This window comes from Pyrus communis, chromosome 17 (assembly GCF_041283825.1).
Source record: "Pyrus communis isolate YQ-2024b chromosome 17, ASM4128382v1, whole genome shotgun sequence".
Classification (NCBI taxonomy): Eukaryota; Viridiplantae; Streptophyta; class Magnoliopsida; order Rosales; family Rosaceae; genus Pyrus; species Pyrus communis.
Window position 1 is genome coordinate 6,981,318 of NC_142581.1, and position 17,168 is coordinate 6,998,485.

Sequence of the window (17,168 nt, forward strand, 5' to 3'; positions counted from 1 at the left end):
TTGCCTCTTTATTTTGTTAGGTGTTGATCGATCGTTTATACATTCATAGGTTTATTCAACTTATTGTTCTTAAATAATCATGCATGTTGTCTGGGTCAAGTTTTTCTTTGTTGCTGACTCATTCTTGTAGGACCCTTTTTGGCCAACAATATTTTTATAGGTCTTGAATATCAAAAATTCTAAGGTAGAGTATGTTGTGCAACATATACGCAATAAAATTTAGCGGTAACATATGAGACGTTGAGTGTAAAAAATGAGTTTAGTGAAGATGAGAATGTTTTGTTAGATGTGTGGTCACATAAAAAAGGAGAGGATTAAAAATGAGAAAATCCGAAGTAAAGTAGGAGTGGCTACAATTGAAGATAAGATGAGAAAAAATTGGTTAATGTGGTTTGGACACGTAAACGGAAGACCAATAAATACACCGGTTAGAATATGCAATTATAAGATGGAGGCTTAGGGCAAAAGGAGTAGAAGAAGATCTAGAAAGACTTTGAAATAAACTTTAAGAAAAAATATGAAGTACTTTGAGCTAACAGAATACATACCACAAAGCCGAGTGCAACGACTTTACTTAGTGAGATAAGCTTAATTGTTGTTGTTGGATGTAATCCACTTAAAATGCAACGTATATTAGACATTGATCATTGATGTACAGAGTAAAGTAGAGGAACTCCTTGAATATACATGCTTCAAAGTTTCAAACTAAATCACATTGCTAGCTAGTTTTGAACAGTAATATCACAAGTTGCTTATAAGGGTCCTCACCTATGCAAAAAGAATGAAAATGGTATGTGGGTCTTAGTCGAGGGGGCCAGATTACCATGCTTATGGGATAAAGGAATTTGATGGGGAAAAGCAGGAACCTTTTGCTGCCTATAAAAGTTCATATTTTGATGGTGCACCTAAAAAGTTCATATATTTTTGGTTAATTAACTATGATATTTTTTATAACTTTTATGTTACAGAAGGTAGCATTCAAAGTTACATCATTTGGGACAAGAATATTTCACACTTAGAAAAAGAGAGAAAGAGAAACCCACTTATCGTTAAATTTGACATATAATTGGTTGTTTGGAATTTTTTTAACATAAACAAAAATACAGAAAGGTTAAGCCTTGCAGCAGAAAGTCTTTCTTAGAAGCATTCTATAAGGGAGGTATTGAAAATTTGTGCAATGCTAAAAAACCACGTGTTCTATCTGTACTTTTTAGGGCTTATCTGTCTCTCTCTAGAAGCAGCAGTAAAATTTCAACTTTCAAGAGCTATCTACCTTATATTTCAGTATAATCATCTTGTATTTGATTATTAATATCATTTAAAACTATTTACATTAGTACATTCACAGGGTAATCACATTTTTTTTTATAGACGATTCATTTTGAAATTGTTTTACTCCGAAACCCAAGTCGAATCACTCATTATTGAACTGTATAGTTTAATTCAGCTTGAGCTAAAATAAGTTAAAAAATCAAATTAAACCAACATGAGTGTAGGATTACTATAATTTAAGTTAATGTAAACTCACTTATAAATTAATACATGCATAAACATATAGAAAACACGATATTCATATACATGCCTCTTTTCTTTCACATAGACTAATCAAAAGAGTCGGCATTAGACTTTGACTTTTTAATGACCTTAAAGCCCCTACCTTGCATGGTGCCTATCCACATTTCAAGTGTTATATGAGTAATATTATTCATACTATGTTTTTGTACCACATTTTCATATCATCTTAGGTAGAATCTAATGTAGACAGCCATATCATTTAAATTAATCAGATTTTTAAATTTAGTTCATTATTTAATAAACTAATAATTAAGAAAAACTAGTTAATTAAATGATGATTGTGATATACGAGAAGTCTTTCTTCTTCATTTCCTTGGTTTTGCAAATTTTTCAAATAATGTGATTGTCTACATCAAATGCCACCTAAAATAGTATAAAAAAGTGATATAAAAATATAGTATGAATAGCATTACTCGTATTATATTGGCAAATTTGTTGAAATGAATGTGAAATCAGCAGTGGGCATTTTAGTCCTTCCAAGAGTTGAAAGTTACTTCAAAGTCGCATCAGCAAACCTCCCTTCCCCTCCAAGATTTTCAAATACAGGTTTGTGTTGGTCGTATTTGCTATGTGTCACTGTCTAATTGAAAGGGCTCCTAATTGAATTATTACCACACCACCGCCCCTAACCGTCATTGTAGTCCTCACTTGATCCCATAATTGTACACCAGTGGATGACCATCACCAAACGGACGGTTGTAGTAACATGTATGATCTATGCACTGGGATACTTGACTTTAAATCCAACCGTTCATTCACCTGATTTGTTCTATAATTTTCTTGTATTTTGATATAAAAAATAAAAAAAAAGTCGCCCAATACTTCAGATTGTAATTGTTAATTTGCGTAAAAATACAGCAAGCACAAAACAAGAATAAAGGACAGACCATGTCCATGTATAAATATAAATTGACCACCTGGCCATGCCATTTCACCGTGCCTTTTCTGATCACTCTCTCTCACATTTTTCTTCAAATATTCACAGCATGAATCGCTTTCAAATCTGCCTCCTTTTCGCTCTGCTGATCCTCTTCTTTGCTCCGAGAACTCATGCCATTCGGACAAGCTTCCCGAGCCCGTCTTCGGCAAGAAGCCAACAAGTTTTCAGGACATCAGTGACTAGTGCTCCCTCTACCAGAGATCATCAAGCCAGAAATTTCGAGTCCGAGAAGCGAAAGGTTCCGACGGGATCAAACCCTTTACACAACAAGCGATGATCTTTCAAGTTTTTTAAGAACTCCCATTTCCAGATAAACACAAATATTTATCTAGCTAGCTTGTTTAATTAATTTGTATTTACAAAAGATATATGCTTCACGATGTGTAGTTAATTAGTAGTTAGCTTGAACATATATAGTTGGAGATTTCTATATACCAAATGATGATCATATCACAGCAAGCCTTGAATTTTGAAGCTCCATTCGTAGAGATATTGTACAGAAGGTGATTGTGAAGGTTTTGAAGAAAACCATGTAAGAGTTTGATTCATATAGTCTTGTTTGACTGTTATTTGTTTTTCTTTTCTTTCAGATTGTATTTTCTTATGAATTATTTAATTAAATAATTTTTCTTTTGGCTTGTTTTGGCTCTACCTGAAATAGCTACTGCATGCATATATAATTTCATGTTTGCATTTTGGGAACTCAAATGGGATGCAGCTTTGGCCTGCCAATGAGAAGAATTTGGTTTCACAAGTCCATCCATCTTTGAAAAACGCAGACGACTTGAGTGACTTCCACACCCATAAGTATAGAATATTCAAATTTCCATCTTATTCAATCTTCTGGGTTTTCGTGGTAGTTGCACCACACCAAATATAAGGCTTCATATGAAGCAAGCATATTCTTGATTTTTTCACTCTTGTTCTTCTTCTTGTTTTTTTAGGATTTGACTGAATAAATCAAAGAAATTAACACAGAAACAATGATACGAATACAGAGAGAGAAAACAAAGTGTGGAAATCAATATATATATATGTACATACATATGTGTGCCAGGATCACCATTGGAATTTGAGCATATGCAAAAAATACAAGATGATATTATAAAATGGGTATGGTCTAATTGAGTGTGCCTGCTGTGCGGGCTGTTTCTGAGCTTTTTTAGAACCCAAATTTGAATGCAGAGTGTAAATAACCATTACTTCATACAACTACCATACAATTAAGAAGAGGGATACCCCTTACTTACCCCTCCTTTCAGATGTAATGGAATATATGTTGAATCTTTAGGTCCACAAACCCTACATAACTCAGGTGCACCAAATGCAGTTGAGGGTTATCTATTTACAGCCTTGTCAAGTTGTCATAGTAGTACTTTAGAAATCTCAAATCCGATATGAATGTTTAATGTTTATAGCGTTCTCGAAACCCCTCAATCAGTGCTCGGACCTCCTCAAAAGCCAATGAATTAGGTTAAATTGAACATACAGATCCAAAATTTCCGAATTTAACTGTCCTAACCATGAATGTAGAAGTGTAATGCTTTTTATCTTCAAAATATAATTGACACAAATGCTCAAGCCCTCTCGAGACCCCTCGATCAGTAATCGAGCCTCCATGGAAGCTGAAAACTAGGTTATAACTTATAAGTCTTAAACACGTTCAAATTCGGTCCAGTTTTCAAGATTTCCCGAATTCAATTATTTTCTAACCGTGAATGTAGAAATTCGCTGGACTCCTTGGACTTAATTAACTAAATGCAGATGGAGGAATAGCTTAGGTAAGGCAGCTTGTGGGAGGTGGGTGTGGTCCACGGTGCGTAAGTGCACCAACTGGCTACGCATAAGGCATCCCCACCAGAGCCTTTATGTACTACTGTGTATATATATGAATCTGGTGTATGTGCGCGTGTAAAATTTGCACTAATTTTTTAGTTGAGGAAATTATTACGTAGTTGAAAAAATTAGCCTAACATGATGGATTTCAAGTGAAAAGGAAAATCCAGCAAATACTTGTCGTCCCACGCACCAACTATTTGGCTTTTGTGTATTTGGGAGATGTAAAACCTCAGAAACCCTATTACTGGGTCTAATACATATGTACACATACACACACACACACACACACACACACACACACAGGGGATGAACTAATTTCTTGAATTGTTACCAGATCATATCTAGATTCTTCATCGTAAATAGACGATTTCTGCAACTTCAACTAGGCCACATCTGCTATCAACTTTCTGCAATCCAAAAATAAACAAGAAATAAAAATAAGGAATTAGAAACGCAAAAGAGATATTTAACGTCTACCGATCCAGATCTAGTTGGACCAGTCAGGAGTGTGAGTTTAACGACCACCTCTCTAGTCGTCGGCGCCAGATCTATATAAACCATTGAGGATGAGAGAGAGACTATTTGTTTTAGAAATAATGGCATGACCATCTGAAAAGCAGTCGGAAAGACTTAAAGACTTAAAAATTGCCTTTGCTTTTAGCTTCTCGAAAAGAAAATTAGAACAAATTATCTAAGACAACAAAAAGATTGAAAAGGGCATAACAAGTGCAAGACTGCAAGTTAAAAGTTAAAATATGTAAGGTATTAAAGTAAAATCAACTTGAATAGCTGTGAAGTAGTAGCTGAATATATCAAAATATAGCCATGTGAACTCCACGAGTACTGTCACCGCGTTTAGCTTTGGTTCCGTTAAAAACAAAATAATTATCATTATCTAGGATTATAATAATTAAAAAAATTAGTTTGTAAATTAGATTGGTGACACCGTTTTTCAGTGGGACAAGTTTTGAGGCCACCCCATGTACACTTAATGGTGCAACCCTCCTTCATAAAGACACAGATTGTGAATGGTGTCCCAAAAATGGTGCCCTTTGGCATGTTTTCTTCTAGTATATGCATGTATGTGTTTGTTAAAGAAACGCGTGTTCCCAAATTCCCACGAGTCCAACCTCAGAAACCCTATTACTGGATGTTTTGTTCTAGTACAATTTTAGTAACTTTGAATATGTGAGTAAACGAAACCATGTAGATACTGGGGCATGTTGATAGTATGCATGAGTGAATGCGCTTTTAACTATTTGAGCTACTTATAAGCCCCTTTCAATTGTTATGTATACGTTTCAATGATTTGATTTCTCGATAAAATTCTAAGTAGATAACAATCATTATTTTTCTTAAAAACAATTAATGACCATCTTGTGTGAAATATTTTTTCTACTTTTTTCAATTATTTAATAATAATGTGTGTGGAATATTTTTTTCTACTTTTTTCAATTACTTAATAATAATGCAAAAGAAACAATCTTCTCCCCCAAGCAAGAAAAGACTGAATGAAGAGATATTTGTTTATCTGCTTGCTGTGAAGAAGAATGCTATAATGATCTGGTCAATGGATGGGATAGAAAAAACTTTACTATAGTTTATTCAAAAGTAGCCGCTACACTTGACCATCTTCTTGTTTCAATGTTCAAGTTTTAACCTTATGAAATTGATCTTATAAATAATACATATACAATTCAACTTATCCATAATTGCGGTCCATAATTTCATAAGGATGTGACAAATAGTGGTAGATTCAGAATTTCAATTTGGATTGTCCTAGTATAGACAAATTAAGAATTTTGTAAATAGAAATAGTGAGCAACACGCCAATTACATCATTAGACCATCCCTTCCCAAACACACAAGACTTTCCATGACAACATAAGAATAAAAATAGCCCGTTAATTAAAAAAACCATTATGCTACACACAAGGTTATAAAAAACGATAAGCGCTAGTCGAGCGATGGATTGGGGCCTAGAGCCTAGGCGCCTAGATGAATTAGGCAGATTCAAGTAAATCTATTGTATTTCGTGTAAATAAGTGTTTGTTTATACTTAAAATATATATAATTTCATCATAAACTAGAAAATAGAATGACATATATATTATGAAGTATTGGACAATAATAAAAATATGGGGAGCAAACATATAATTAACATGTGTTTATTTAAGTGTAAAATAAGTTTCTTATTGACATGTTTAAAAACTAGTGAAGGTTCTTGAAATATAGTTAAAGTTTTGATCTCTATATATAAATCTTCCAAGTAATTACATAATATATTATTTAATAGTGAAGTGGGTAATTGTTTTTATTATAATTTATAACTTGTGGAAATTAATCAGATAAGGCGAGTTTGGTTTTGACGCTTTGGAAATCGGGAGGCTTTTACTTTGAGGTGTCCCATTTCCTCTTCCAGTCTTCCTCCACTTCTTTGATTGCTCTGCCTATTTCTCCATCGTCTTCTCCACCTAATTCCCCATCTTCTTGCCCTGCAAAATTTCCCAAAATCTAGTCTAGCGCAGCAAAGATCCTCGAAAACGTTACCGGCTCCGGCGAAGAAATCCGAAGAGACTAGGTCAAATTTTTCGTTTTTTTTTTCCAACAATTGCATTGTTATTCCTTCTACTGGTTTCTCTCTCGCGTTCTCTTCCCTCACGCTCTCGCTCTCTCTCTCTCTCTCTCTCTCTCTCTCTCTCTCTCTCTCTCTCTCTCAGATTTTATGTTGTCGCCCTCCTCTTCTACGTTGTGTAGTGAAACACCGATGTGTAATTTTTTGACAGAACTGCCTAGTTCGCCGCAGAGACCGCCGAGCCCGCCCAATCGGCCGCCTAGACACCGCCTAATACCCTTGCTAATTTATTGAAACGTTTTTGGAAAAATCGCGGCGGCGGTCTGACGCCTAGCGCTTAGGCGGCCGCCTTGACCGCGTTTTAGAACACTGGTTACACAAAAGAAATTTGACAAAGATTGATTCATATTGATAAATGGGTTTTTTTAGGGAACTTCAACAAAAAATTCTCGGTACTATTCACTTTGACGAAAAACCACATTTTTACATTAAAAAGTCAAATTGGTACTATTTACTTTACTCTTTATTTTGTCCTTATCGTTAAAACTCAAAATTTTCAAGCTCTTTTCATTAGATTTTTTTTTTTAATCCCTAAAAACTATACAAATTACCCTTATGCGCAACACGAATCTTTAGACTTTTACAATGATTATACGAGTTTGATTTATTTCGCATTGATGTGAGTCTAATAGTTGCAAATTCATATTTTATAAGAATGAAACTCATGAGACCTTTTATCACACTCACTAATTGAGGTCGCACTTATTGGATTCAAATTTTTCATCCTGTTGTGTGAATTTGATATCAATTTATAACAATTAAACTCAAAATTTTCAACTTAGCGCAAATTTTCAAATTTTCAACTTCTTGTGTGAATTTGATATCAATTTATAAAAATCAAACTCAAAGTACTTCAAACTCAAGAGATATTCAACTTTGTTTACTCTAAATAAAAGGTATTATAATGGAGATTTATGCCAAAATGCAAAAGATTAATTTTAAATTAGTAACCTTAAACTTGATTAGCAAGCAAAAACCAAACTATATGATAAAAAGTAGAAACGCAGCATAACATATTTACATGCCCGAGTGAACTGTGAGAAATCCGAGTCACAAGGATACTGGAAACCAAAAAGAAATGAGCTTTCTCGCGGGAAGACTAGCCGGGAAAGAGGGAGCCTATTTTCTCCAGGAATCGAAACAGGCGGTGGGCCGCCTCGTATCTCAGAAAAAGAAGCTCCCATCATCGCCGACCGAAGCTTCCTCCGCCGCGACAGGGCACGAATCGCAAGCCGACGTGCTTCCGGAGGTCCTGAGGCACTCTCTGCCCTCGAAGATCTTCCACCAACCCTCCGAAACGACGTCGTCTCTGGACACGGCCTCCAAATGGGTTCTTGAATCCGATTCCAAGAACGGCCATTTCGTGTCCGCCGAGGCTCTCAACCCTCTGAGGGCTTACCTGTCGCTGCCCCAGGTCACTTTTGGCCCCAAAAGGTTTGCCCTTTTTGTTTTAACTTCTCAATTGTTCAATTTTGTGTTTGTTCTTTGGGAAAATGTGGGAAATTGAAGATTCTTGGATTTGTTTGGTGGATTTGACTTTGTTGGTTTGTTACAGAATGCTCAAAATTTGTTTAATTTTGTTATGAATTCTCAAAATTTGGAAGCTTTATTGTGCATATTCACGTGGGAATTGGAATACCAAGTACTGTCCGGGAGGAATGCATATGAAGGGGCATTTAGTATATACTACATTGGGTGTTGAATTTGAGAGGAATTGTCCAATGGTGAATTGTTCTAGTTTATATAATGTAGGGCATTGCTGAATGCAGGTGGCAACTGCCGGAATCAGAAAGCTCATTGTCAGCCTCGACGGCTAATGAGTTGCGTCAAGACAGGCATGCTACTCACATTAATCCTGAAAAGTTGAAGGCTGCAGCCGAAGGGTTTACTCAAAGTACATCCATTTTCATTTATAGATGTGTATGTTACCTGATAGTTTATAAAACAGGGATAATGGCCGTGTCGGGTGAAGGCATAAGGAATAATGATCAGTCAAGATAGTATAGGAAAGGAAAGAAGGTTTCTTGCTCAAGAAAATATGTATTTCTTAAAATCTATTATAATGCTCAACCCCATTTGACATATGAATCGGTCTTACTAATAACAACCCTTTTTATGCATGATCTTTGGATATTATCTTGGGAACTTATTGTGAATTGCCATTTTTGATGTTGTGTTTGTATTCCCGCACTCCGCTGCTTGTCTTAGCACCCTGAAATGCAATCCTGAGCGCATATTTTCATATTTTTGTAAGAATCACGAGCTTTGCTTGGTTTCCGTCTAAAGTCTTAATGCGATGCATTTTCTGCTTCTCTGTAGTTGGGAAGGCATTTGCTGTTGCAACTGCAGTAGTATTTGGTGGTGCCACCTTGCTATTAGGCATGGCTGTCTCAAAATTACAGTTGCAAAATGTAAGTACAAATATATTATGTCTTGATACCCAAATCTTGTAATTACCACGTGGGATCCTTTTGCTGTGATGTGTTGATGAAAGTTGCGAAGACAGTCTTACTATTTGGTGACAATTTCACATCAATCTGTGATTTATATTAACAGAGTGAAGACGTCCGAACAAAAGGGAGAGACCTTATGGAGCCAAAACTGGAGATGATTCAGGAGCAACTAGCTCCCTTAAGAGCTTGGGTATGTCAAGTCATAACATTCGAATGGGATTTCCTTTTCTCTTACCTAATTCTGCTTGAATGTTTCACTTGCACATGAACTAACACGGAGCTTCTAAATGCAGGCTGAAAAAACGTCAAAGAAATGGCGCTTGGAAAGGGACGAAAATATAAAAGAGAAGCCAATTATTAAGGCGCTTACTAAAGTGTTGGGTCCAAAGACATCCAATTAACAACATTATTGCTTATTTTTTGTCTGAATCTATGTAAATAGTTCCTATTGGTGGTGTTTATGGCTGTGGCTACGAAGTTTGAAGAGTGGTCAGACCGGTGGAGAAAAAGGAAAATGATAGAAATAGGTGTTGTATGAATAATAGCTGCCTTCCCTTTTGGGGGCATGGTGTTGTATAAGTAAACACTAGTTGCCTGTGTGTATTCTTTGGTTTGAGAAGCCTTGTTTTCCTCCTTGGTTTGTAATTAAAGTCACTATCCAATCGACACGAAGATAAATGATGGTTCAAAAATACTGTTATAAAAAATATTGTTATCATGCTTGGTCCAGCTCGTTTGGATGTACTTTTAAAACGATTGAAAGCGTTTTGGGTGAAAATGTTTTTAGAATCAATCTTCAGTAAAGATGCAAGTGAATTCTCTAGAAAAGTACTTAAAGTGCTTCTTGAAAGAAGCACATAATTGGTGCGTCTTACAAAAAACATTTAAAGTGCTTTTGGAACTAAAAACATTTTCTCTAAAAATGTTTTTAGTCATTTTAAAAGTACATTTAAACGAGTATGATCCACCAGCACCACCGTTTGAATGATCCACCAGCACCACTGACTTCCCCACTCACTGATATACTCTCCAGTATCCTCTACGCCATAAATTATTTAGGCTTTCAGGACGAGAATTTTACGTGCATAAAGTACCTGTTTAGGACGTCCGCCCTTAACTGAAGACAAAACGTGCATGTACATTATCAAAGGAAAGGAATTCCTACATTTTTGTCGGTCACAATTTGACGTGTGAAAAAAAAAATATATATCTTTACGTGTTTTTAATGAAGTTTTTGCTAATATTTCAGATTATGATTTGCATGAATGAAGAACGATTCATTCAAGCAGTGTCCTCATAAAAAAAAATGTCAATATGTTTTGTTTGAGATTATAATATCGATAGATTAGCAACAACATATTCACAGTGGATTATTTAACAGACAATAAATGTTTGTTTTATAGTCTGACTAATATACACAAAACACATAAATGAAATTTGAAACTTTAATAAAGGGGCACCTGAGTTGTTGAGGGAGGGAACTGAGTCTGCGAGCAGAGGCATTTCGAGCTCTTGCACTTCTTCCGTGAGCAAGTACTGAGCCCTCCTTTGTGCTCTGAAACAACCCATTTATGGATTGAAGCTGAAGAAAAGAAACACCATCACCTTCTGAAAACTATGTACGAAACCAATTCCTCTCACTTGCTCATCTCACACTTAAAGCATATCATCTCATCCGACGTTTGACGTTCCAAAAATGAAAAAATTTCAATATATCCAGCCACATGCCATTATATAATTAAAAATATGCTTAATTATATTATGAAATGTGGTTTTCCAACGCGTGTTTTAGGCACATTGAAAATTCTCTCGTAATAAATCTATCCGTCCCAGGACTGGACACAAAACTAACTTCTTTTCCCATTTCATTATCCTAAAAAGAAAAAGAAAAGCAAGGTAAAGGAAACATCCGGTTACCGGTTAACTGTGGGTGAGACAAACAGGTCACGGGCGAGTGACTCGATCAAAGTCCTCGTAAGCTGCAGCAAATAATTGGGGTATTGGATAAACCTTGGAGTGTAGGGGTTTTAGCTTCAGAGCTCTCTTTCTGCACAGTCTCTCTCACTCTTCTCCTCTGAATTTGAAGGTTCAATTTCAACAGGTAAAATCCCATAACTTGCTTCTGCTGATTTACTTTCCAAATTCATGCTTCTTTATCCTCTAATGGTTTCTGGGTTCTCTTACACTCGTTTGGGGGTGGGAAAGGAGATGAAAATCTTGATTCGAAAACTCAGAAATATGTATGAACTAGATGACCCAATAAATCCTTGCTGGGTTCATTTTTTTGAAGGTTTTTGCTTGCTGGGTGTAAGAAAAAACAATTTGTGAGTCAAAGATGTATAATTTGTTTGAAATGTGAGGTTAGGGATATAGGGAGTTTGTCCAAGTAGTTCACTAAGAATTTCTGGGCAAAAGTTAAATGGAAGTGATTTCCGCGCACATGTTTTTTTTCCATATGCACGTTCTTACTTATTTCCGGTCTTTGGATTGAACAAGTCAAAGTAGAAACATGGACAAAAAATAAACATGGGTACGGAGAAGGAGAAAATGAGCGTGCGGAAATCATTTATTCCGCGAATTCCGTATTCAAGTCAATGATGCATTGCATTAATTATATTCATAATTTTTTTTATAAAACAAAAAAAAATCTAAAAGCGGGTAGCGGGAATCGAACCCGCATCGTTAGCTTGGAAGGTTAGGGGTTATAGTCGACGTTTGAGGAAGTCATTTCTCCCGCTAAATTGATACTATCAAGAAGCATCACTGTCGTTATTTGTACTGCTTTGCATTTGGGATTTGGCTACCTAGAGCGAATAAGTTACATGAAGCAATTTCTCACTCCTTTTTCTTCTCCCCTGGCACTCCCTTTTTTCTTTTGAGGATTTGGGTCGAATAAATCAAACAAGAATCAAGGGGCGTGAACAAGGGGAGGAGTACACAGGGGGATAACGCAAATGTGAAAATCACTCCCCTGTGTTAAATTCAGAGATCATGGTGTTGGTTTTTCTCTTTGGTGAATACTTGTGCAATGCCTCATTGTTTTCAACTCCTAGCAGGCCAGAATAAGCCACTGCAGTAAACATGGCAAGTGTGATCATGGCCCCAACTTTCTGCTCAATCTCGGTCAGAAGAAGCGGCAAAGATTGGAGCGAGCGCAGTAGTACTAACGGGCAACATCGTGGTATGAAATTGAAGGCAACGCGGATAGAGAAACCTCTGGAGGAATTGTACCGAGTGAGAGTGGAGAGAGAGGTGTCACAGGAGAGACTGGCGGAGCTTGGAGTCTCCAGATGGTCAATGTGGAAGACGGGCAAGTGCAAGCTGCCGTGGGAAGGAGAGGTGAGAGTCGTGCCTGAAGGCAGCCAACAGTACATGCAATTCGTGGCTGGGGATCTTGTTCGTTATCCCAAGTGGTTGGAGGCTGACCTCTGGTTCAACGGCCCTTACCAAGAGCGTTACAGTTTCCGAGCCTTTGGCGATGATTAGTAGACTTGCGTAATGTATTTTGATAGTACCATTTTCATATGAACTGCAAAGATGTTTTTCTGCATCAAGTTCATGACAGCTTAAACAAGATTTTGACATTTCTTCTGGCGATCCCTGATGCACAAAACTATGCTTCGCCGAGGACAACATTGGGCCGCAAATCTCCGCCATTTGGCGCGAAGCGTAGTATAAGAGAATAGAAAGCAGAAACCAAAGCAACGAAGATCCGGAATAGAATAATTTCTTATTGAACAACAAAATCTTCCATTTCTGGCATGATAAAAGTACAGATTTCCGAAAGAAGTATCAAGCCTACAGCTCTAGGAATGCAATCCGTTGGCCGTGACAGTTGACCAAGCACGGGACTAAGGATTACAACCAATTTCCGAGAGAAAAAAGTTGCTTGGGTTGAAACAGAACCAGAAAAATGTAAACTTTTCTCACCATTACACAGCAAATTTTATCATGAATTCTAGTAAGTAATAATCATTCATCCCTATAATAAATCCTTTATATTACATACCTCCCTGGCTGAAGGGTACAAAAGGAAAGAGTGACCTAGGAGCAATTGCGAAGTCCACAGGACCTTCGCGTTTATCAGCATAGAGTTACAACAAGCCAAAGAGAAGTGAGGTTGGGTCCAACTCACTTTCCTCCGATTATGACTGATTAGGCAAACAGAATCTGTGAGTTGCGAGGGTCTCAACTCAACTACCTGAAGATGCCTGTGGCTTTGGGTTAGTAGCAGTGGCAACGGAGGAAGCAAATCTTGAGACGAGCACGGCCTCATTGCCCAAAGCCTTGGAAGCAGCCACATCTTCTAAGCGTTTCCACGTTGATTCACGTTTCTCTTGTGTTTCTCTCTCTTTGGATTCATCTTCTTGGAAGCCAACTAAGCACTCATCAAAGAGTTCTTGATCAACATCTGAGAATATCTTTTTCACATTCAATGTCAAACTCTGAACAGCTTGATTCCAATGACTCTGTGTGTTTTTCTCCAGAGCTGGGAAGATTATTGGTAGAATCACTTGGCGATTCTGTGTAATCAAATTTCTTATGTGATCATTATTCCACAAAAACAATGCACGTTCAGCTACCTGCCAATGGAAATCAAGTTAAGAAAACTTCGCGTTAAGTAAAACAAAAGTGACAATACAAACTTCACATCATAGTAATGAATATACACCAAATCTTGCACACCAAAACCATTTGCTGTTAAGTTTCCTTAATACCAAAACCAAGTGCACTGTATCTAAGTAAGAAAAGGTGCTTAAGTCAGGAATTCCCACAGATCACTATGAACAGCAGAAATTCTTATCACCATCTACCTCCCAAATTGTGCGCCAGCAAGAACTTACCAACAAATAACACCTAAAGTTCTCAACTTCAAATGATTTCTAAACTTCCACAGCCATTCAGGACCCATATTGCTCTCCAACTCAAGGGAAATCTTAACTTATACAACTTCGTAAAGCAAATATGAACTTGTTCATTAATGCACCACTATATTAAGGTGCAACTTGGACAACTCGTCCAAACCAATTTTGACAACTAGCACATCACCTCAGTTCCAATGAACCTGAACGACAATCTGAAATAACCCAACAGTTCTGACAACGGGAATCTATAATTGTCACTCAACCAAGTGGTGGAGATAAAAAATGCAAAGAGATTTCGTGAATAAGTACACAAAAAACTTGATTTGAAATCAAAGAAACAGAATATTTACAGATTTGTTGAAGACAAAAATCTCCAACAAAACATCAAAAGCCCCAAGCTTTAACATATATCTAGTACATCTCATAAAACCAACTAGGTGGCTAGTTGAAAAGGCAACAACCATATGAGAATCTATAAAATACATCACGTTTAAAAACGTTTCACTGGAAGAAAGATATTGAAAATGGACATCCATCAGAAGTATAAGCACACAATAAAACAAAGAATAAAACAGAATTGATAAAAACAGTACACACTGTATCTATATACATAGACACTTAACATGGTAGTAAAAAGAAGCCAGTAAAAGATAAAGACATTATTTGAAAAGTACCTGAAAATGTGAGCTGTTGAGACAGTGACCAATTTGACGAAATAAGGGGACCATGCAGCGCTGAAACTCTGATGGCTGGGTAGCTTCCAAAACTTCTTCCAATTCACCAAGGAACATAACTTCCTTTGAACTATTAGTTATGGGCCAATACTTCAGCAGTCCTCGAATCACTGTATCCGCCAACTTGGCATCTTTCTCCACAAACTGACTAATGCAATATGAGAGTTGCTGATGGTACATAGATACACACTTGGGCTTGTGAAGAGGAATCAAGGCACGAACAAGGAACAGCTTGTGCTCTTCCTTCAAAGGCAAAGCAAAACCATTGATTATGCTGCCTAAGATTTCAAGCAATTCCGCAATCCCATTGTGCTTCTCGGTCTCAAAAATGAACCAAAAGAAGATGTTGTTGATGGATTTCCTAATGAATGGTCGATGCACCATGAACTTCCCATAAATGCGATGGAGGATCGTCTTTAAGTATTCCCTCTCTCTTTGGTCCTCAGAGTCAAACAAACCAAGCAACTTCAACACAAACGAGTGGTCAATATATCTTTTAGCTAGCTTAGCATCGGTCTCTGGCGAAGCCACAAATCTTAATAGAAATTCATACACAACCTGAAGATGAGGCCAAGCTGGATCCAACATCTGGTCCTCCTCGTCTTGGTCGTACATATCAGGACCCTTGTTATCAAGATTGGAAGACGAAAATGTACGAAACAGATTGGTCGCCACCATCTTTGTAATCTCTTGCATTACCACCTCATTGAACTTTGATGTAACTGATGAAATGTAATCAACAAGTTCAAGTAAAGTCTGCCGCTTGACGTCCTTCTCCTTGAGATTCTTTGAGGGATCATTAAAATCAAACACAACACAACACATGTTCAACTTCTTAATAAAATGATTCTGCCTTTCTGAACTTGGAACGTCCCTGAAACTCGGCAGAGGCTCATATGCACCCAAAGAAAACAATGGACCTACTTGGGTTGCAATGGGAGCTGATTTCTTCGAGTGATTTGATTTAACTGCGTTCGAGGAGTGTGAGGTAAGAGTCCCATTGCTCGAACGCGAATTGCCTGAACCCAAATTCGAAGACTTTGACGAAGAAGAGCTCGATTTTGAGTTGTGGGATGGATTGGGGCGATTCCCATTGGCCCCTCCGTCACTATACGCATCGCTTTGCGATGATTTCGATGGTTTCCGAGGTATTTTACCCAATATATTTTTTATCATATCTACAAAACCCTTGACTCTCAACTTCTGTAAACACTAATCAAGCTTTCAGAACCAATTCGAATAATTTGCATTCTCAAAACCCAACAATCCAATCCACAAGAAAAGTCACAATTTATGGACAGATGAAATTAAAACCGAGGAACATGCCCTTGCCCTAGAAGATTCTACCGGGCACCAAATCCTCATCATTTCTGACAAAGAATTCAAATTGAAGGAAAAAAAAAAAGTTGTAGGTTTTGAATAAATTGACGAGATACGCAATTGAAATTGACTTACATCGACTGCGTAAGCAAAGGGATCCGAGAAAGTGCGAGAAAACGACAGAAAATGTGAAGGAAGACCTAGAAAAATCCGAGCAGGAAGTCTGGAAGTCGGGTCTTCAGCTTGACAAAACCCTAATTAAATCTAATTGGGCACTTAATTTGAAGAGAGAGAGGCAAAAGGCTAAAGCGAAAAGAATCAAAAGTTTGAATTTAAAAAAATGGAAAGGAAATTGTCTGGTTACTAAATACAGTGGAGCTGGAGCCTCTACATTTCGATGGAGAAAACGAAAGTCGAAGAAAAACCAAGGAAATTGGGAACGCGTGGCTTATTTTGTCGCCATTTACACAAACGTCCATTAACCGTTTAACCTGTATTTTAAATTATTCTGTCTAAAAATTGAAGAAAAAAATTATTTTTTTTATAAAGTGAAAGAATAAAATGGCGAGAATAATTTCGGTATGATTGTTTGGTTATGACAACTCAAAATGATGAAGTAGAGTGGAACAAAAGTAGGAGATCTTATATTTTTGCGAGAGTTATCCTACAAATAAAGTGATCAAAAACTCTAACCTAAGTCGTTCTCGTCAAAGACAAGTTGGATGTAGAGATTTAATATGAAGTGGTCGAACGAAAATCTTGTTACCATCATACGGTCTAACTAGATTAAACGAGGTAAAAGACTCT

The 17,168-nt window shown here is 36.9% G+C and overlaps 3 protein-coding genes and 1 long non-coding RNA gene across 5 annotated transcripts; 2 read left to right on the plus strand and 2 right to left on the minus strand.

Annotated features, from left to right (window-relative positions):
* Window positions 1–2,638: 2,638 nt before the first annotated feature.
* Window positions 2,639–5,114, minus strand: LOC148689339 (uncharacterized). Its single transcript, XR_015958385.1, has 3 exons — window positions 4,880–5,114; window positions 4,686–4,761; window positions 2,639–2,772 (listed from the first exon to the last, which is right to left on the minus strand). It is a non-coding gene; the product is annotated as an uncharacterized LOC148689339 (long non-coding RNA).
* A 1,960-nt stretch (window positions 5,115–7,074) lies between these two features.
* LOC137708783 (coiled-coil protein) lies at window positions 7,075–10,160 on the plus strand. Its single transcript, XM_068447933.2, has 5 exons — window positions 7,075–8,423; window positions 8,759–8,883; window positions 9,309–9,400; window positions 9,546–9,632; window positions 9,736–10,160. Exons 1-5 carry the CDS (start codon window positions 8,068–8,070, stop codon window positions 9,841–9,843), a joined length of 768 nt encoding a protein of 255 aa, XP_068304034.2. The 5' UTR covers window positions 7,075–8,067; the 3' UTR covers window positions 9,844–10,160.
* A 1,258-nt stretch (window positions 10,161–11,418) lies between these two features.
* Window positions 11,419–13,026, plus strand: LOC137708625 (uncharacterized). 2 transcript variants are annotated; one of them, XM_068447742.2, is made up of 2 exons: window positions 11,419–11,543; window positions 12,499–13,026. In XM_068447742.2, exon 2 carries the CDS (start codon window positions 12,524–12,526, stop codon window positions 12,926–12,928), a length of 405 nt encoding a protein of 134 aa, XP_068303843.2. In that variant the 5' UTR covers window positions 11,419–11,543; window positions 12,499–12,523; the 3' UTR covers window positions 12,929–13,026. The 2 variants fall into 2 exon arrangements, with proteins under 2 accessions (XP_068303843.2, XP_088545056.1); XM_088688930.1 differs by having other exon boundaries at window positions 11,452–11,543; window positions 12,496–13,026.
* A 127-nt stretch (window positions 13,027–13,153) lies between these two features.
* Window positions 13,154–16,925, minus strand: LOC137708624 (serine/threonine protein phosphatase 2A 59 kDa regulatory subunit B' gamma isoform). Its single transcript, XM_068447741.2, has 2 exons — window positions 14,982–16,925; window positions 13,154–14,025 (listed from the first exon to the last, which is right to left on the minus strand). The coding sequence occupies exons 1-2, from the start codon at window positions 16,215–16,217 to the stop codon at window positions 13,636–13,638; spliced, it is 1,626 nt and encodes a 541-aa protein (XP_068303842.2). The 5' UTR covers window positions 16,218–16,925; the 3' UTR covers window positions 13,154–13,635.
* Window positions 16,926–17,168: the final 243 nt, after the last annotated feature.